The following is a 21,943-nucleotide window of genomic DNA, read 5'->3' on the forward strand; positions in this document are numbered from 1 at the left end:
GCTAAAGAAAATGGAAGCAGCAGAGGGAAAAGCCCCCACTGCTGCTCTTTGTTTGAAAAAGGAGTGGTCTGTTTCGCTCGAGGAAGTAAAATGGGCATTTTTGGCCAAGAATGTAGAGAAGTCAATAGAAACTATAACGAAGCCCAACTAACACTTCAGTCCATTAACCAAAGCACCTGCAGTTCTCATTTCAGGGCAAGTACAGCCATAACAGATATTGAGCAAAGAAAGAGAGTACATGTCCAGAACATTTTAATCTTGTTTCTCTCTTTACTTTGCCTAAGGAATTGTTCCGGACATCAGCCAACTCCTGTGGCCTTCCTTACACGCTAGTGAATCCTTTTGCATTTATAGAGCAGAATGATTTTCTCACGCTTCCCTGATTTAGAAAATTGGCACAATTGTTATTATTGTTGTTATTTTTATTGGCCTAGAACTAGTGAAACCTATGACAGTTGACTTCTGAAGTCCTTAAAGGACTTTGTGACTGTCACGTAACTATAGCTTTACATGCTTCATAAGTACTTTACACTCTATTCCCCCATATTCTGCTTGCTTTCTTTAAAGAGAAGGGAGTGTTGTACCCATATCTCTCATTTATAACTCAGTAGGACCTTCTTTCCTGTCCTTCTCCCAAGGGCTTTTGAGCCATTTACCTCTTCAGGTATGCAGTTATCATACTGTTTTTGTTTTTTGTTCTTTTTTTGGGCACTGTAGTGGAAAGAACATGGGATTTTGGAATCAAGAAGACCTGGGTTTGAATTCTGGCTCCTTATACCTCATGTATAGCCCTGAACAGTTCACCTAAGCTTTCTGAATGTTAGTATTTCATTTATAAAATGGAGATAATATTTTATACTTTGAGAAGATAAAATAAGATACTCTTTATAAACTGTAAAAAAATTAAAGTCACGTGAGATGACCCAGATTGAGGGGAAAGATGGAAGAATTTACAAACCTAATTTTTGAACCCCAAAATAGTCCCCCACTGACACTCTCTGAAGACAGGCCTCAGATCTAGACACCCCTCCCATCCCACACGTCGCGCCCCAGAACTCTCCTGAATGTCCACCTTGGGACACCTCGAACTTTGGCTTTGGGATCAGACACAGCTGGGTTAGAATCCTGCCCTTGCGCCTCTTGTGTTAACTTCGAAAAGTTATTTAATTCCTCTGAGCTTTGGTTTCTTCATCTGAAAAATGCCCTAAAAAAAGAGTTTTGTTAGGGTTAAATAAAGTACTATATAGAAACAATGAAGTCATAGAAAGAATGTAGACTTAGGAATCGGACAGCACCGGAGTTCTGGTCTGGTTCTGTCACTTAGTAGTGGGTTGTGACCTTGGGCAAGTTGCTTAACTACTCTTGGTGGATATGAGTTGAAGTGCATAAAGCAGGTTCATAATGGTGCTCAATAAATATTAGTGCTTTTTCCTCTTCTCCTAACTCCAATGTCAAAGAGTGTAATAACAGCCTTGCCATGCATGAGCACCTAGGCAGCTTTGTTTTGGTTTTAACCTGTCATTTTTAACCCTATGGATGTTATGTCCCCATTGTCTTGACTCCTAAGGGCATTTTTTTCTGCGTGTGTGGTTAAATAACATACAATAAAATGCACAGATCTTAAGCATTCAGTTAGTAAGTTTTGAGTTGTATATACCCATGTAACCACTACCTCAAACATGATAGATTATTTCCATCATTCTTGAAGGATCCCTTGTGCCTCTTTGCAATTAATATCTTACCCTAAACCTTAAGTGGCCACTTTTTGATTTAAATCACTGTAGGTTAGTTTTACCTGTTCTTGAACTTAATATAAATGGACTATTTTTGGAGGGAGAGCTATTTTTTGCTTACCATAATGGTTTTGAGATCCGTCCATGTTTTTGTTTATGTCAGTATACACCCATCACCCTTACTGGTGATGATTGAGCCACTTGTCCGTTTCCAAACCAGTCGCAAAAAGGAAACAGAATTGCCACAATTGGTCTAGCTAATTAAGATCCACCTCCTAGGGCTCAGGGATAGGGTCACCTTCCCTGATCATGTGTCCTCAGAGGAAGGCAAAAACCAAATTTTATTCATTTTTATTGCTGAATAGTATTCTATTATATGAATATACCACAATTTGTTTATTTAGTCTCCGGAGTCCCTAGATTTTAAACAATTTTTTAAACATGAGTATCAATTGGGAATAAATTACTCTTTTTTTTTTTTTCCTCGAGAAAGATCAGCCCTGAGCTAGCATCCATGTCAATCCTCCTCTTTTTGCTGAGGAAGACCGGCTCTGAGCTAACATCTATTGCCAGTCCTCTTCGTTTTTTTCCCCCCCACAAAGCCCCAGTAGATAGTTGTATGTCATAGTTGCACATTCTTCTAGTTGCGGTATGTGGGACGCGGCCTCAGCATGGCTGAAGAAGCGGTGTGTCGGCGCGCCCGGGATCCGAACCAGGCCGCCAGTAGCGGAGCGCGCGCACTTAACTGCTAAGCCACGGGGCCGGCCCCGGGAATAATTTACTCTTGACATACAAATTAGTAAAGGACTGGAAAGTTTACAGGGATTTTGCCACAGGGTAAGTCTGAATTTTTAGCCTCTAGCTATTGTCTTCTTGCTTACATTCTGTCTACTTGGCCATAGATTAAAAGGGAGAAAATGAAACTGCCCTTCTGTCTCTGAGTGTCCCTTATATAATATATTATTTTTGGCCCAATGCCTAGAAAGTTGTTTATAGAGTTGATGGAAGGATATATAATCTCATTGTGCTCTAGAAGGTACTTACTTTGGCAGTCAAAGAATTTATGGGAAATATGCAGTATTCTCCCTGTAAAAAATTGCCAAATCTTGGCTCTCCGTCATCCTCCCCTGTATCATCATATTTCCTCACTCCCTCTCCTTGCCCCCCACTTCTGACAGTACTCTCTGTGCAGCTTCGAGCCACTGAGTGTCCTCAGGAGACATTCATCCTTAAAATTGTGCTGTTTGCCTAGATGAAATGTGCAGTGTGCACCAATAGGTTGTAGGGAAGCACACATCTAGGCTCTCCTGGGAGCTTAATGTCTTTGCTTTGTTCTAATCAAGTTACATAGGAAATAGTTACTTTCTTTTCTCACCAAAAAAACCTCCCAAGCCCTTAATTTTCTCTTTATGCCGAATAAACCATGAAGAGTGGAAATTACTTCTCTGCCTTTTAACCCTTTTCTGCTGGCTTTAGTCTCACTCTTTAAGGCTTTTTTTTTTAGTTAATAAATTGTGTTGTCCCTCAGCTGCAACTTTTACTTTGTTTTGGCCAAAAAAAAAATTGTTTCCAGGAATCCTTATTGCCAGAGTAAGGAGAGCCTTCTGCATAGGATTACAGGACTGGAAATGACTGTAGTTAAAGGTTATTTTGGAGAACAGAGAGCCTCAGTTTAAGAAATACGGTTTTGAGCTCAGTGTATCTTCCAATGGATCTTGACTCTAGAATAGTAACATTGTAATCCCTCATTATTAGCCTTTATTAACTTGAGGACAGCTTCTTTTATCCTAGAAAGAAAATGGGGAGGAGACTTAAGACCTTGTGATTTGAAAACCTGGGAATGTTTAGAAAAGAAAGTAAGATAAAGTTGTCTTCTGTAAGGGGCTGACATGGAAGTGAGATTAAGCTTGTTCTTTATGACTTGCACAGAGAACCAAACTGGGGCCAGTGGAAGGAAATAACAGGAAGATGAGTTTTGCCTCTTTATACTTTCCCCCCAAAGAGGTTTATATCGAGGTGAAGACTGTTCCGTCACTAGAGATATACAAGCAGGGTGAGGACGCTATTTTTTAGAGTTACTGGTGATTCAAGAACCTGATTGTGGACGACTATGGGTGTAGAAGGATGGAGCTGAATGAGAGAGCTTCTGAGTCCCCTTCCAATTATGAGAGTCCATGAGGGGCCGGCCCTGTGGCGTAGCAGTTAAGTGTGCGCGCTCCGATGCTGGCAGCCCAGGTTCGGGTCCCGAGCGCGCACTGATGCACCGCTTGTCAGGCCATGCTGTGATGGCATCCCATTTAAAAGGAGAGGAAGATGGGCAGGAATGTTAGCCCAGGGCCAGTCTTTCTCAGCAAAAAGAGGAAGATGGGCATGGATGTTAGTTAGCTCAGAGCTGATCTTCCTCACACACACAAAAAAGATTCCATGATTCTTTTGGATCTTGGGTAGACTTTTCCTTTTCTTGCCTGGTCTTTGACAATCTGTCTCCTTAATTAGAGGCAGTATTGCATAAAAGTTAAAAAAGCAAGTGCTAGAGCCAAGTTTCCTGGCTTTGAGTCCTGGCTCTGCTGTGTACCAGTTGTATGACCTTAAGCAAATTATTTAACTTCTTTGTAGCCTCAGTTTTCTTATCTATAAAATAATGATGATAATAATATGTATCTCATAGGATTATTGTAAGATTAAATGAGATAGTTTAGAATAGTGCCTGGTGCAATGTAAGCACTCCAAAAATTTTAGCTGATTATTGTTATCATCTCTTTCCCTGTCACTTATTTCTACTTATATAGAGCTGGATTTCTCTGCTGGTCCAGATAGTCCCTGTCTTAAGATACCTTTTCTGACTATCTCAGGATGCTTTTGGCTAGAAGAAACAGTAAACTCAACTCAAAATAGCTTAAATGATAAGAGGATTTATGACCTCACATACCAAGAGGTACAGAGGTAGGGGGATCCAGCTTGACTAATTCAGTGTCTGCATCACAGCATCAAGAATCCAAGCTTATTCTCTCTGCTCTACCATCGTCCATGTGTTGGTAGGGTGTTGCCACAGTCCAGGCATCATCTGCATACAAGACCACCTTCAGCTGAAGATAGCTACCCTTTTTTCTTAGTGGCCCTTTTTTTTTTTTTTTTTTTTAATAGTAGGAAGCCATTCTTGGAAGCCACTCACCCAGCAGAGCCCTCTCATGTCTCACTGGTGATGATTGAGTCACTTGTCCCTTCCCAAACCAGACACAGAAAGGAAACAGAATTACTATGATTGGTCTAGCTAATTAAGAGCCACCTCCTAGGGCTCAGGGATAGGGTCACCTTCCCTGATCATGTATCCTCAGAGGAAGGCAAACACGAAAAGAAAATCTGGGCTAGATTGATGAGTGTGGAAGAAAGGGGAGATCTGGGTAGGCAGCCAGTACAGTGTGCTACTGTACCTTTTCCTCTGCTGCTGCTTTTTTCCTCAGAGTAAGTATTACTTTGTTTTACGCAGCTCTTTAAGAAGCTAGTGGTCTCAGTGGAAATGACTGTCAAAATTCTTGAAAGTGGATGCATTAATCACTGCTGTTTTATGGATGTCTTTAAGAATCTAAAGCTCAAGTTTTCCTGTTTCCCAATAAATGAAGGAAATCATGTGGCTCCTTAAAACTTGAGTTGGAATATGTGACCATATTCCACAGGTGGCTGTTATGAAAGAGCTCTTTTTGTTTGGTTGGTTTTTTTCCTTAGTGCTTTGGCTGAGAAACAGTACTTGGACCCTGTGAAGTTAGTCTGGGTGTCCGGATAGTTGAGCCTTTTCTGACCCACATGTGAAGAGGAGCTGCAAAGTTGTCATTCTGATTTGAAGAAGTATACCTATTCGGTAATTGAGGCCCATCCTGGAAAAAGAAACAACCAGCTGCTTTATATTTTTCCATATCACCACCTCTTTTTTATTTTTCTTCAGTTTCATTGAGATATAATTGACATACAGCTCTGGATAAGTTTAAGGTGTACGACATAATAACTTGACATACATATATTGTGAAATGATTACCACAGTAAGTTTAGTTAACATCCATCTCCTCATATAGTTACCAAAAAAATTTTGTTTTCCTTGTGATAAGAAGTTTTAGGATGTACTCTCTTAGCAACTTGCAAATATACCGTACAGCAATGTTAACTATAGTCATCATGCTGTACACTACATCCCCAGTGGTTAATGTATCTTATAACTGGAATTTTGTACCTTTTTTGGGGGGGGGGGAGTGAGGAAGATTAGCCTGAGCTAACATCTGTTGCCAATCCTCCTCTTTTTGCTGAGGAAGATTGGCCCTGGGCTAACATCCATGCCCATCTTCTTCTACTTTATATGTGACATACCCACCACAGCATGGCTTGATTAGCGGTGCATAGGTCCACACCCGGGATCCGAACCTGCAAACCCTGGGCCGCTAAAGCGGAGCTCGTGAACTTAACCACTACACCACTGGGCCAGCCCTGGAAGTTTGTACCTTTTGACCACCTTCATCCAATTCCCCTACTCTCCACCCCTCTCCTTCTCTTTCTGATAGAGAAATCTGTTTGAGGCTATTTAAGCCTGAAAAAGAAAAATATTGAAGGTCTATCATATGGTAAAAGAAGTAAACTTAATTTTGTGTGATTGTAAGGCAGATTTAGGATCAAGATTGAAGCAGTTCATAGCTTATTATACTGAGCAACTATGTAACAGTTAAGACTATCTAAGAAACAGTGAAATGATCCTGTCCCAGGAATTTTCCAGGAGAGACATGTAGGCCCCTCTCCAGAGGTTACAGAAAGGAGCTCTTCTCTGGGGAAGTAGGAGGAGATTGCATGAGGTCAAATCTAAGAACTCTTCCAATTCTGATCATTGTTGATGTTTCCCAGCTAAGAGAGAGGGAGAAGGCATGTGCTGAGTTTTACTGTACTTCAAACTGAGAAGAATGGAGGCTTGATTTACCCGTTGGGGAAAAATAAATGTATGTGTATGTGCAGTTCCCATGTACAGCCAGTGATCCATAAAGCTCTGTGAGTTATAATTCTTTTATAGAAGCCTCTAGGTACTGAATCAATTAATTAAAAAGTAGAATATTGGCCATTTTCTTTTATAGTCAGTTTCTTCCAGTACATCTCTCATCTTTAAATTCAGCTGTATGACTATGATTTTATGAATGACTCTCTGGCCTTTTAGAGGGAATTTATTTAGCCCTATGCAAACAAAGTCTTCAGGCAGCTGCTCAGGAGCCATCACAAGGTGAACAAAGCAGTAATCTTGCAGACTATCTATCTTACGCCAGGATGAGGTTACCTGTGCTTCTTAAGAGCCTTCTGGGTCTTATCCTTCAAACTGATTTGAAGGAGGAAAAAATGTCTGGCATGACCATTTTCTTGAAGCATTGCTGTTTGTTCGTTCAGCTTGGTTTCTAGGGCCACATGACATCTTAGAGGGTTTCTAGTCTTTTTAAAGGTGGGAAAGTATTCAGGATTGAAGTACAGTCAGTAACCCACGTATGGAGAAACCTCTACAAACCATTGTTGGAGCTAAGCACGTTTGACTTCAACGGGAGTTGAAGTCAAACTTATGCTTGAAGATATAAGTCTGTGTATAGAGCATCAACTTCTGTTTCTGAGTGTGTGTGTTGGAGAACTGTGTTAACTTCATTACAAGATTTTCCAGGTAGCAATAGTAAGAGATAAAGAGCCGGCCACCCCTGCACTACAGATGCTGTGTATTACTGGGAGGCAGTAGAGTGGCTGAACCCAAATAGTGACTAGCAAAGCAAAGATTCTCTCTTCATGGATCCAGGGCGAAACCCAGTCTTTCTGAAGGACAGATGACTACAAAGTTCTCTTCTTGCTTTTTCAGCTTGTTTAAGATGAAGGGAAGAATTTAAGATTCTATGATCATTGTCTGATTTTGCTGCTTTTTGATGGGGGAGGTGCTTGAAGTTAGTAACAGTGTTGTGGTTTATGGTAGCTGTGGAAGTTCTCCCTTGGAAAAGGAGAGTGGTCCTCTCTGGTGGTGAATAGAGCTTTATAATATATTTTTATTCTTTCCGGAAAGAGTCTAGTGAGTTAACTCTGTGGAGTGCTCAAGCTGAAAATGTAAGCAAACTTCTGTAGGGAACAAGGGAGGGCAAATAAAATGCCAAGAGGACTCATACTACATTGCTTTAAAACTGAATCCTGGGGAATCTCAAAATAATTATGCTGAGTAAAAGAATCCAGATAATGTATGATGGAGAATTCTAGAAGATGCAAACGAATCCATAGTGACAGAAAGCAGATCGGTGGTTGGCTGGCGATGGTGGGGAGAGGAGGAAGGGCTTACAAAAGAGCAGGAGGAAACTTGGTGGGAGGGTGATGAATGTGCTTACTATCTTGATTGTGGTGATTGTTTCACAGGTGTATGCATGTTTCATAGCTCATCAAATTGTACATTTTAAATATATGTAGTTTAGTGTACGTCAGTTTCACCTCAATAAAGCTTACAAAAAAGAAAAATGAATCCAGGGACAGCATTTATCAAAGCATCCTTTTCTGGGTTACAGGGAGGCTGCTGAAGACTTGTGTGTGTGTTAAGTATAGACACACACCTCTTGTTTAATGCATCTGATGTTTCTTTAGGAGTCCATAGAGGCTACTGTATTCTATTGAAGAAGATGTCTAACAGTAACACTACTCAAGAGACCCTGGAAATAATGAAAGAATCAGAAAAAAAACTGGTGGAAGAATCTGTAAGCAAAAACAAGTTTATATCTAAGACTCCAAGTAAAGAAGAAATTGAGAAAGAGAGTGAAGATACCAGTTTGCGTCAGGAGACACAGGTAAAGGTTAGAAGTGCATCATATACACACTCTTTATACCTGAATAGAAATGCCATTATAAGTGACATTGGGGATCTATAGGAAGCCAGTCACTTAATATGAACACTTGATTCTCCCTAAAAACTCAACTTCACCTCTCAAGAAGTATCTCCTTCCCTTTTTTGTCATAGAGTCCACAATGAAGTGTCAAGAAGACCAAGTGAAATCCCTAATCCACTTGGACCTGAGTTACACTGGTTCTTGCTACATTTTGATATTTTTTAACTATCAAAAAATAAACTATACAAACACATATTTAACAAGTTATAATGTGGCTCATACAATAAACTCTTAAAACTAGAGCTGCATGGCTTTACATATAGTGTTAAATTCATATCCTGGTTGTGTTAAAGCGGTCAGCATTTTCTGGGTCAGAAATAGTCTCTGAACTTGCCACTTGGTAAATGTGAGTGAGAGGAATTTCACTCTTTGGTTGCCATGTTGTTATCCATCCAAATTCATACTGCAGTGCAGATATGATGGCAGTAGATGGCCAGCTGAGCTTCTTCTAGAGCTCCTCTTTGGTACCCAGCCAGCCCAAACTCTGAGTCTCTTCTAGCTTACCTGTTCCAGTCCTTCTTTTCTTCTGTGGACACTGCTCATTTCCTCAGCCCAAATTATATAAATCTTTTCCTCCATGCCCAGGGGTGAGACTGGTTTTTATTATATGCTTAGGAGATATACTTAACTCTTACTAGTAAATTAGTTTAAAAAGCAGTAGCAACACATTTTGGAGGGTCTAGAAACTTGAAGCATAATTTCTCTTGACAAGGCAATTCACCTAGGCCTTGTCTTCTTTAAAGATTAAAACAGCAACAACATTTAATTCATGAAGAGATGAATTAAAATCAGACAGCTGTCTGAAATATTTTATTCTCTAGCTGCCTGCTTTTCTACTGTCTTTCCTCTTACAATTTGCCGGATCTCTGTCCTGGCTGCTTTTCTTTCCATTATCTTTTTCATATGAGTTGTCATTTCCCACCCATCCTTCCAGAGTTTGTGGAGACAATCTGCCACTGTTCCAACTATACTTCCAGCCTCCACTGATACCAATAATGAATTTTAAATCCTCGGGACAGATAAGTGATGAATGTTTAATTACATGCTGTCATGTTACATGGAAGATAATAATTAAATGAACTTTTGGGTCCAAGTTACTGTATTCTCAGAAGACTATTTTAAGTGGTGTTCTAAACTCCTGTTGTGTGTACTTGAAGACAGGCAGAAAAGAAAGGATGTCTATAGGTTTATATGTCTTATGGACACTCACTTAGTTTGAAAATGTTGTAACTTAGATATACAAATGGGTCGTGTGGGAGGGTAGGAGGGGAACCTGCCTCCCTTCCGACTCCTTTTGCTGCTGCTAGAGCAGGTGGAGCTGCTGCTGCCATCTACTGGAGCTCCTGCTTCTTCTGCAAAGTCTTCAGTCTTGTCGGCCACCCTTCTGAAGCCCTCTCCCCTCTACCGTTTCCCAACAGATCATGTGCCCCTTCAACAGCACTAAAAATTCTGCTCTTTCTCCTACCTTCCCCCCCGACTCACACCCTAGAAGTCTCACCAAGAATCTTACTGATGCTGTCAAGGGAGTGCCTATTATGAATTGGAGCTGGAATGTTTGTGGAAAGGGGACTTTCATTACTTGTATTGTGTGACATATTCTTGGAATCAGCAATTGGAACTCAGATCATCTTTTGCATGGAAACAGTGCTATAAAAGGCAGGCTCTGAGATTCAGTTTAGAATGGGCAAGCCCTGACTTAATACATACTGATCTTAGGTGGGTCCTTTAAATAATCAGCTGAGTATGGCCTCCTAGCTGGGCTTTCTGCCTTTAAACTTGTAATCCCTTCTCATTCACCTACCATTCTGCTTTAGAAAGATGGTTATGAAACAAAGATCTGATTGTGTTAATTCTCTTCAAACTTCCTGTGTCTCATTGTCCTAGGCTAAGTCTCAGATTTGCCAGCATGGCATATTGTATCCTAGTCCCTTGCCCACCAGCCATCTACCTCTCACATCCTATGCTTCAGCATTATCTGACTCCTTGGTCCCTGTTATAAATAAGAGCTGAAAAGTTTGGGGAAAGCATGCTTTTGTACATGCTTTCTGTGCCTAGAATGCCCTCCTTGGTATTCTTTCCTTGGCCTTCTCCAACCCCTGAAATCCTCCTGCCAACATCTGTCTAATGCCTATTTATCCTTCAAATCTCAATCCAGATGTGTCTTTCTCTAGGAAGCTTTCTTTGACAATCTTACTCACCCATTGCAGGTCTACTTTGCGTAATTCTTCAATTAATGTCTGTCTCCTTCAGAGAACTATAAGCTCCATGAGGCCCAGGATTTGGTCAGTTTGGGCTCACCATTGTATTTCTGAAGCCCAACACAGTTGATTGCAGGCACTCAATATTTGTGAACACATGAATTTGTGATTTGCTAGGTGTGAGTTAGACACTTGTGCTGTGTGCTCCTGTAGCAGTCCAAGTACCTCTGTAATGCACTTAATGTACTATATTGTAATTGTCTATTTGTCTGTCTTCTCCAACAGGATTATGAGTTCCTTTGTGACAAGGTTTGTGTCTTTTATCTCTGTATCCTCCGGTAGTTAGCATGGTGCCTGGTACATATTAGGCTTTCAGTATATGTTTGACTATTAAATGAAAACTAGCCATTCTGGGAAATAAGCACATTCATACATATTTTGCTTATAGGGTTATAAATTGATATAACCTCCTTGAAGGGCAATTTGGCAATACTTCATAAAATTTTTAAATGGACTACAGATATACTGTATTTGGTCATTGAATTATTGTTTATACTAACAAAAAATCAGAAACATCTTAAATGGTGCCATTTAAGGGATTGGTAAAATAAGTTATGGTACAGCCACACAATGGAATACCATGCAGCCGTTAAGAAAAACAGTAGATCTATAGAATGATATCCATGAAAAAAAGTTTAAAAGCAAGGTTCAGAGCAGTGTGTACAATATACTTCTATTCGGTTTAAAAAAAAAAAAAAACCTGTGTGTGTATACATGTATAATAATCTTATACATGCATAAAAGATCTCTGGAAAGATTACAAGGAATTCAATACTAGTTGATCCTTTAGGAGGGAACCAGGTAGCTGGGGGACAGATGTGAAAGGAGACTTATTATTCTATGTAACCCCATTATACCTTTTGAATGTTTGTGCCATGTGTATGTTATTACCTATTTGAAAAATTAGTGACAAATACTGCTTTATATTCCTGGACTATGACTCTTCCCTTACTGTAACAGATCTTGCCACTGACCAGATCCATCGTCATGTCTTACTTTTTCCATCCCCCTTGCTGGTTCTCCATTCTGCATTGTTGCAGTGTTGTTTGGTAACTAGTGAGGAGGACAAAGGAAAGAGGAATCCTCACCTACCCAGGACCGTGCTGGTACTCTGCCTCTGTCTTGTTTCCCTTCCCTGGCCCCACCCCAGCCTCAGTTCTCTCCACACTCTGGTGGCAGTGATTTCCATTCCAGACATCTCAGCAGCCCTAAGTGCCTCATCCCGTATATAACCCTACCCAGCCTCTTCCCAAAAGCCCCCATTTTGATTTCTCAGCTGTTCAGAAACCGTATCAATTAATTAGTCGTTTCTTCCCTCATTCCATCTCAGGCCCTCAATCATCATCTTCCTCAGCTTCTACCCTGCTCCTTATCTACTCTCCTTATCATACCTTTGCATTGGAGGTCTTGTCCATATCTTCCATGCTCCCTTCTTTTTATCCTGTCCCATCTTATATTGCTGACCTAGACAGGCTATAAGACCCATCACTAGGAGCTTAGAACTGGGAGAATTCTCATATTCAGGGAGTGAGACAATTGGCAAGAAGAGTCTTCATGCCATTTCTGCAGCCATAGGAACAGGTATTTTGAGTATCTCAGGTTGGAACTCTGAATACGTTGTCCTATAAAGATGTTATTATAAGTGATGGTTAGTGGCCATATTTCATGTTCATTATGGGTTAAATAGGCTACTGTGTGCAAGCTTGGGGAAAAAAATACTCTATCTTGCTATGGTGGTGACATTTCCACAAGCATCCTAATCAGGAGAGGATTCCATGATGTATCCAAAAGTAATTTTTTCTCAATCTGTGAAAGAGGCCAACCAGTCAGTGACTCCTTTTTTTTTTTTTTATCTTCATGGTGAGTGGTGATTTGTCAATAGGTGACCTGTGGTCCCTTCTGTGTCACAGTTGCTAGAGTCATAGCATAGGGGGACAACCACACCAAGTGGGTCTCATCATAGTTTGGCTATTGTAATGGTTTTACAGTTAGTGCTTTTTCTTTGTACACTTGTATTGCTTTTAACTTGAGTGTTGATTCTCCCTACCTTTAATATTGTCCAATTCCTTTCTAACAGAGGCGGACATCCAACCATGGTCATGCCAGGAAAAGAGCCAAGGTGAGAGCCCTTTCTCTATAGCTTCTTTTCTGGTGTTATTAGTAATATGTTTCAGAAATAGACTTATCACTAATCTAGTTTATTTGGATTATATATAGGCAAAGTTTTTTGCCCACACTTTGTACCGTAATGGTGAACGTGCATACACAGACACGCACACACATACACACATTTCCTTTTCGAAGGTCTAGTTTTATTTTTCTCCATTGTCTCTAGTTCAGTCACAGTCGGTTTCTGATACTTGAAGGGATACCCAGCCGGAGCCTCCCACAAAGCCTGAGCAAATTGGTAGCGGATCTGCTGAAACGCCAGTTTCTCAGCTCACCTCTGGCTTCTCTCGGAGAATGGCTGCTACATGAGTCTTATTTCTCCCCCAATGTTTCTTGTTCTTTTTTTTTTTTTTTTTGCCATGTGAATTTCCTTTAAGATAAATCCTACTCTATTAGTAGAAATGACTCACCATTTTTGGACATCCTAAAAACACAGGCACTTTTTTTTTAATGTTTTACTTTTTAGGTTGGGGCAGGGAGGAGGATTTTGTTTTTAATCATTGTATCATAAAATTAGCACATCACAGATTATTTTAAGCACTGTTATCAGGGAGGACTATATGTGTTAGTGTGATAGCTTTTTAATTTTAGTTGGGGAACAGTAAAATATTCAATTTTTATTGCAGTGGGAAGAATTGTCACCAGAAGTAATAATTAAGGGTGTCCACCCCTTTCCCCCAGAAAAATAATAGCAGAATTTGGGAGTGGCCCAGCCAGAAAGTGGCTTGGGTTTGAAGAAGACCACAACGTATGATAAATTGGCTCTGTGTCTTGCCTTATGTGGCCTAATCCACAGTGATGGGCTTGACATTAAAGTTCAAAACAAAGGGTGTTCACTGCTACTTCACTTCCTCCCAAACTTTCTGTGATAAGTAAGACAGTTATTATCTCCATTTTATGGATGAACAGGCTTGAAGTCAGTTCTTCAGACTTGCAAGTTCTTTTCAGTATACCGTACTGCCTGGCACACACATATCACATTTTGTGCTCTTGTATTCACTGTAAACCTTGATTTTATTATAAGAACTCTCAGAAGAGTTTATAGGTAGATTTCTAATGAGTCACTCTGTAATTTTTGGCTTTTGGGATGCCTAGGAGAGCAGTGATTAGCAAAGTGGATTTCAGATCTCTTTGAGATTCACCAGCAAGCAGCAATAAACCAAGTGGATAAGCTTTTTATCATATTAAATCCCAAATGTTAGAAAGTTTTCTGTGTTTCTCTTTACTCTTTTCTTAGACACTTCTTTCCATATTCTGCCATCTCAGGTTTAGAGTCATTTAGCATTTATTGTCTACTGTATGCGAGGCACTATTTATGATATGTATGTTTACATACTTTATATCATCTAATTCTTACAACAATCCTATAACTATCTGTATCCCAGTTTTGTTGAGGAAAAACAGAGACCCAGACAGGTCAAGTAATTTGCTCAGGGTCTCATAGCTCAGAGGCACAAAACCAGGAGTTAAAGCTAGGACTTCTGGCTCTTAAATCCAGTGTCTAAGCTCTGCTGCATATTCTCAGTAAACTTCTCAGTCTGAAGTTGGAGCACTGGGCTAGAGAGAGGAAAGCTAAGTGAAGTGGTTTTCCTATCATCTGTCCAAAGTAGCCATTCTGTTTTTATATGTCTACTGTTGTAAGCTGGAGAATTATCTTCCAAGTGAAGCAGGAACTGGAAAATAGGACCTGTTTGAAAAAAACCCTATTTAATGGAAGCAGCAACTAACAGAGCCAAAGATGATGCTCTTTATTCAGCCAAAAGCTTTCTGAATGTTCACCAAGGGAATATATGTGTGTGTTTGTTTTTTTCAGTCTAATTCCAAGCTAAAGTTGGTGCGCAGCCTGGCAGTGTGTGAGGAGTCCTCTGCCCCATTTGCTGATGGACCACTAGAAACCCAGGTAGGTCCTTTGTAAGAGTAAGTGTGGCTTTTGCATTTGGCAGTTGTTTGGTAAACTATGGTATAGTGAGCATAGCATCAACATTAGGCTTAGAAATCAGGGTAGAAAGAGCTTCAAAACAAGCTGTTGCAGTAAAGCAGGGAATGGGTGAGAGTGTGAAGTATAGGTCTTCACACCTGGACCACCCAGGATGATGTCCATAAGGAGGTCCCAGGGCTGGATCTTGTTTTCCCATCCACACCATGTCCCTCTGGTGGTTAGAACCGTTTCCATCCACTTCCTATGCCAAGAACAGCCAGTCTAACTTGAGCTCTCCATATAGTAGGCTGTGATTGTTGGCAGAAAAGATTTGGCCTCTACCCTTTTGGTAGAACAAAAGCTAAAACAATTTAATTAACAAAATATTCACTTCTGTGAGAGAGTGCTGCCACCCCAAGATTTGCCTTCTTTGACATTTCAAGGGAGCTGCAGGAGAGTTAAAATCCTTTTTCCCGTTTGATTATATTTCTCTTTCCCCTTATCCAAGGATATAATTCAGTTGCACATCAGCTGCCCCTCTGACAAAGAGGAAGAAAAGTCCACAAAGGATGTCTCTGAAAAGGAAGACAAGGATAAAAACAAAGAAAAGGTCCCAAGGAAGATGCTGTCTAGAGGTGAGGACTTGGCCCCTCTCTCATCTGTCCTAGGGCCTGGCTCTACACTGCGCTTTCCTTCCATCTTGAAGCCTGGCACCCACTAGCCTTACTGGCCCAACAGTTCATAGTGTTCTGCTGACTTCATGGTTGCTTGGGGAAGTGCCTGACTAGGTTAGGTTGCTTTCTTTGCTGGTTTCTCCAGCCCTGCCTTAGGGGCTAACTTGCGACAGAGAGCTACTCCATTAACATTGGCACTACCCATAGGAGGACATTGTAGTTAATTCTGATTTTATTCTTGCTCTGGAGTAAACAGTGACATGGATCATCACTGGTTTCAGATCCTCCAGATACCATTTATATTTTGGTTTTGGGATCTGTGGAGTGATTTTTTTTTAATGATGCAGATTTGCATCTAATTATTAAGCTCTCTTTAGTTTTAAACTCTTGGGCTGGTAGCAAAAAGACATGGTCCATCAATGGTAGTTAAGAGGAAAAAGACAACCTTGGGATTAAAATTTTATAAATATATATAATCAACATTTGAGCATATTTGCTGAGATTCTGGGAAATTCAGCACTGATTGCCCTTACCTGGCATTTTTTTTCCTTAACTAGAAGAAAACCTGCTTTGTTCTGGTCAGGACATTCAGTAAATACTTACTGATGGTAAGGTGGCTTTTCAGTTGAATACTGATGCAACACTATGACCCAGATTCTACCTTCTGTCATTGTCATGGGGAATTTGGGGAGGCTGGCAAATCAAGATCATTCTGGTTTTTAAGCTAAAACCCCTGAAGTTTGATTCTACTTTCCTATTTTCATCTCTCCTGGTCAGGTTTTGGGCTTCTGCATGGGATTAGATATCATGCAAGGCAGTTTCATTTATTTTAAATTTCTTTTATTGTGGTGGTTCTAGACTCCAGTCAAGAATATACGGACTCCACTGGAATAGACCTACATGAATTTCTTGTAAATACACTGAAAAAGAACCCAAGGTAAGGGCCGGCCCCGTGGCGTAGCAGTTAAGTGCGCGCACTCCACTGCTGGCGGCCGGGGTTCGGATCCCGGGTGCGCACCAACACGCCGCTTCTCTGGCCACGCTGGGGCCGCGTCCCACATACAGCAGCTAGAAGTATGTGCAACTATGACGTACAACTATCTACTGGGGCTTTGGGGGGAATAGATAAATAAATAAAATCTTAAAAAAAAAAAAAAAGAACCCAAGGTAATAACATGATTTGATGGAAGGGAAAAAGGGGCCAGGAGCCAGCAAGGTACCCAAAAGGCCAAGTAGCTTCTCAGAATTTTTTCTATTATTTGAATCTAGGATGCCCACCCCCCACCACCATTTCTCTCCAATGTAGTTTTATATCTGTGAGGGATTCAGAATACCTTCACATTGAGGTTTCTGCTTTTAGAAGAGTTGAGAAAAATTCTATGGAAGAAGAATACGGAGACAAAGAAATATGAAGGCTTGGGAGTAAAATTAAAAAGCACCAAAGAAAAAATAATTGATTTGTACATAAGCTAAATCATAATTGTTTTAAAATTCTATAAATAACTGAATGGAATGTAGACTAGTGATTAGATTTATAAGTATAAAGTATGTTTGTATGAATATGGCTGCCAACAGAATTAGGTTTCTGGTAAGAAAAACAAAGTACATGATTGAGAGGATCTGCAAAATGTATACTTGATTGTTTTTCTTTTTTAAAGTAACATAAGACAGGCCAGTGAGGCTCAGCAGCCTCTGCATTTTTGGTCCACTGTTGGGGTTTAGCTCTGTCCTTCCCTTCAGCTTCTGTAGTGAGCAGCTTGTATTTTCAATGTCTATGGGAGGGTTGCTTTTTGTATTGTTTTAATCTTTTTTAAACAGGGACAGAATGATGCTGCTAAAATTAGAACAGGAGATTCTGGAATTTATTAATGACAACAAGTAAGTTACTTGAATAAAATACACATTTAAAGGTGGGGGGGGCTGGAAAGAAATTTAGATACAATTTTAGAATGTCCCTCTTTCATTTTTCCCTTAAAGTCTGAATTTTGAAGTAGTTACTCACTGGGAACCAAAAGGAGTTGGGGAGAAGTAATAAAAATGAATTTAAAAGTATGTATGTGAAAACCAAGTGAAGTTTTTAAGTTATTGCATAGACCCAAGTTGAAAAGAATTTATATCTTTTCAGCAGCTAGCCCTTGTCCCATATTTCATTATTCTTAAATTTCTTACTTTTTTCTTTGTAGAATATCATCCAGGTGGGTGAGACCTAGGGCTTAAGGAGTATTTAGTGAGGATAGTGGATCAGAGTGAACTACAAAATACTGTAGATAAAGAAGATTTTTGGTTCCCATTGAGTAAATATCTATCTTCCTTTTGTCTGTTTCTCCTGAGAAATTCCCCACTTTGGACACTTATAAGAAAAATTATAATTGGCTGTTATTGCTATTGTTTGTCCTTATTTTATTTTTTTTTCCCCTGGGTTTCCCTTCAGTAACCAGTTCAAGAAGTTTCCTCAGATGACCTCATATCACCGGATGCTATTACACCGGGTAGCTGCCTATTTTGGAATGGACCACAATGTTGATCAAACTGGAAAAGCTGTCATCATCAACAAAACCAGTAACACGAGAATGTAAGGGAGGAAACCACAGATTGAGAAGGCTTTCCTGGGATAGCCTCTGGGGTGGAAGATGTCTCTTTCCAGGGAGAGGACAGTTTGGGGGGTTATATTATCAATTCCTACTCTTTGTGAGGCCTCAGGGATAGATTCTAGAGGCACTGGGGTTTCATGAAGACTGGCCCCTGGCTCTCTTTACCTTTACTGATAGGACAGGTATAACTTTGGAGGAAGACAAGTTATAAATGTATAAAGAACAGACCCTGAGGATTTCATTAAAACCATCAAGTGACTTTTCAGATGCCTGACTCCAGAAATCCCCTGAGTGGGAGTTGTGGAATTTAAGAGAGCTGTTCTGGGAGGTCTGCTTCCTAACAAAAGGGTCTTTTTCCTCCTTTCCTTCCACATCTCTCTCCCAATCCCAGCCCTGAACAGAGGTTCTCAGAACATATAAAGGATGAGAAGAATTCAGAATTTCAACAGAGATTCATTCTCAAGAGAGATGATGCCAGTATGGACCGAGATGATAACCAGGTGAAGAATGGAAAGGGGTGGGCCTATAGAGAGAGAGATTGCAGTAAGAGAAACTGGGAGGGGAGAAGAATTTTTGTGGGACGGAAAAACCTCAAAATATCCTAGTATGGAAAAATGTATATAGCTATACATTATAGAGCTATGCTGAGTTGGCTTTGGCTTAATGTTGAGGACTGACTACACTTGTTGAGCTGAATGCCACCCTCTTAGCCCCAGAGAGACATGGTGCTGAGTTTTGCTGGGTTTTCTCATTTGGCCTGGAACTCCCTGGTTCTGCCACTGACTTCTAACTCCATGTCATTTTGGGACAAAACAAGGTCCCTCCCTGCTTCAGCGTTGATTCAGCTGATGGCTTCTTTCTTTTTTTCTTTAACAGTTAGGGATTTCTTTGGGAACCACCAAAAGCTACTTTATGCCACTTCTACTCTTATCCTAGCTCAGGGCTAGCCTTGAATTGGCAAAGTTGTGATCTAATTTACCCACTTATAAAGGTGTTTCTGATCCCTTTCTGCAAACTCCTCATTCTTTTCCCAACTCCTTCCACCAAGGTGAGTGAGTTAATTTGACTTGTGATGCTGGGAACCTCAGGCAGTATCCCCTTTTTTGATCCACTGCTGTGGGAATAAGAAGTGAACAATCTGCCCCATCCCTTCACTTATGGGCCTGGCTGTTGCCCTTACTTCTAGCCCGCCCTTCAGATAGTAAGTGATAATTTGGGGGTTAGTTTTCCTAGCCACATAAAGCATTTAGATCCAGCCTGCTTCTGATTGGCTTCCAAAGGAGGTTAGGTGGAGAACCAGGGTTAAGGTTTGAAGAGCATGGTTGGGTAGAGCCAATATGAGTCTTGCTAATTAATGATAACTGTAATATCTTACCTCTAGAGTCAAAATTAATTTTCTTGGGATATTGTATGGTCTCGAGACCAGAACTTTTCCTGCTTGCTACTTGAGTATTTGAGGGAGTCCTTTTGAGAAAAGTGCCATCATCTATTGTGGACAAACATGCTGGGTCTGATTGAAAACAATGAAACATACAAAAGACAAAATTTTGAAAAACAAGAAAGAGCCTTTCCATCCTGATGCCCTTCTCTCCATTTTCCCAAAACCCTTTTTCTGTGGATCAGGAATTATTCAGGCCTAGAGGCACACTTAAGCAGAGTGGAATCTTCCCTATTATAAACTTTTCATCTCTCAGCTTCAGGCTTGATCCATAATAGGGTAAGCTCTATGCACTTTCTGTCTGTGATATTAATAATAAACACAATAATGGCTATTTTATTGAGTGTTTTCCATGAATTAGACTCTGTTCCAAACACATTATATGTTTTATCTCTTAAAATCCTCTCCACAATCCAGTGTAGATGGGGCTTATTAGCCCCACTTTAAATATCAGAAAACTGAGGCTAAGAGATGCTAAGTTGCTTGCCTAAAGTGACATTACTCAGAGGTGGCAGAGCTGAGATTCTGCCTGATCTCAAAGCCCATTATGCTCTTTCTACTCTGCCACTGGTTTACCGGTGTTAGGGGCTGAGGACAATACAGCACCTTGAGGTTCTGTGTCTTCTTGGAATGGGATTTGTAAAAGGACATTTAGTAGAATTTAGGTTCTTAAGGCTAGTGAGAACTAAATCTAGTCAAAAGTTGATTCTCCTGAAGTTATACCTACCTCTGGAGATTGGTGAAGATCAGGAAGATCAGCCTAGAGCAGCAGTCTCCTTGGTTGCTTCATCTGAAGCTTTCAAAGCCTGTGGATTGAAGGTCAGAATCTTTTATAACCTGATGACATTCATTTGATGGGTTATCTCCCTCAGAGCTCCTTGCCTTCAAGAGCAGTATGGAAAAGGACACTCTATAACACCCTACGCAGGACAGTGCTCACAGTTCACAGGCCAAGAGAGGAAAAGACAGTGATGGAGAGTTGGGTGGTAGGCTAGCCAGATGTGGTGATCTACCCAGCCATCCCTTCTAGTCACTTCACTACATTTTTCACAGAATGTAAGATTCTCTATCCTTCATTTCTTCTTTTCCCTTTCTATCGCTCTCTTTCTCCCCTCCCTCCACCGAACCTTATTTTTCTGTTCCTTTCTCTGTCCATCCTTCTTTCTGTTCTATTCTCCTTTTCTTTTCTCTATTCCTCTTTGTGTTGCTCTGTTCTCTTTCTTCTCTATTTCTGTAATTTCTCTCTCTTTCCCTCCCTCCAGTAGCTATAGTTAAGATGAGAAAATATGCTTAAGCTTTGAGTTTAGCTTCGCCCTTGGGATTTCATTTCCAAGGCCCTCTTTGCTGAGCTGCGTGTGACTTGGGTCTTCAGGCCATGGCATTAGTGACTAAAGAAGGGACAATGTCAGGTGCTAGTTCTCTAAAACTCTTCTCTGTATTCAGCTCTGCTAAATACTTGTTTCTTCTCCCCCTCTAGCTTTCTCCTATCCCTTGCTTTCCCTCCAAAGCAATGTCGTTTATTCCCTGGGCTATTCTCTTGATCCTCACTGACTGAAGAGTACCTGATTACTACAAGGAAGCAACCCAGTCTTTATAAATAGTTGTTGTTCTTGATTCTCTGGCGGGGGTGGGGAGATGGAGAGGCCCCAACCTTCCAGAAAACCTGATCTCCCAAACTGCATGGTCAGATGTACCCAGTGAAACCCATCTAACACTGGAAATTTTATTTTATTTTTTCCATTTTTTTGATGGCAACTATAAACTCTCCCGGTTTCTCTTCCTTGCTGGTGTGCAGTGAGCTTGCAGTACGAGGAGAACTTAACTAGCTTAATTCTGCTCATCGATCTAGATCAGAGTTCCATTGCAGGATGGAAGGAGGAGCAAGTCAATAGAAGAGAGAGAGGAGGAATATCAAAGGGTCCGAGAGAGAATATTTGCCCGAGAGGTAAGTGTAGCTTCTGAGAGTTGTCAGCCCATAGCTTTTAGCTCTTAATCTTTGAAACTGTGAATGGAATGAACCCTCCATAAATGTTTTGTTGTTTTTTTTTTCTAACCAACATCAGCCAGCTCCAGACTTGATCTCTAAAATTAAATGTGGCTTATTGGGAAGCTGCAGATTATTATTTGTATTATTTTTAATACATTCTGCCGTATGGCATACAAAGAGAACAAATGGAGTGGCTGAATTTGGTAGATGTGATTAGACTGAAAATAGACATGGTTTTGGCAGGGCTTATGGAAG

General features: G+C 40.5%; 1 protein-coding gene across 21 annotated transcripts in view; it reads left to right on the forward strand.

Annotated features, from left to right (window-relative positions):
• Window positions 1-21,943, forward strand: part of R3HDM2 (R3H domain containing 2) — a 137,788-nt gene that overhangs the window by 84,952 nt on the left and 30,893 nt on the right. For 15 of the 21 annotated variants that reach the window (XR_009222527.1, XR_009222526.1, XM_058557852.1 and 12 more), the window contains 10 exons: window positions 8,355-8,554; window positions 11,137-11,160; window positions 12,989-13,030; window positions 14,894-14,980; window positions 15,507-15,633; window positions 16,531-16,609; window positions 17,491-17,550; window positions 18,104-18,244; window positions 18,655-18,763; window positions 21,551-21,646. Coding sequence is in view for 19 of the 21 variants with exons in the window: in XM_058557852.1 (XP_058413835.1) it covers window positions 8,390-8,554; window positions 11,137-11,160; window positions 12,989-13,030; window positions 14,894-14,980; window positions 15,507-15,633; window positions 16,531-16,609; window positions 17,491-17,550; window positions 18,104-18,244; window positions 18,655-18,763; window positions 21,551-21,646 (930 nt within the window). In the remaining 2 variants the exon portion in view is untranslated. The remainder of the gene's footprint in view (window positions 1-8,354; window positions 8,555-11,136; window positions 11,161-12,988; window positions 13,031-14,893; window positions 14,981-15,506; window positions 15,634-16,530; window positions 16,610-17,490; window positions 17,551-18,103; window positions 18,245-18,654; window positions 18,764-21,550; window positions 21,647-21,943) is intronic. The other 6 variants (XM_058557843.1, XM_058557848.1, XM_058557842.1 and 3 more) reach the window with 3 other exon arrangements.

This window comes from Diceros bicornis, chromosome 17 (assembly GCF_020826845.1).
Source record: "Diceros bicornis minor isolate mBicDic1 chromosome 17, mDicBic1.mat.cur, whole genome shotgun sequence".
Taxonomy (NCBI): Eukaryota; Metazoa; Chordata; class Mammalia; order Perissodactyla; family Rhinocerotidae; genus Diceros; species Diceros bicornis.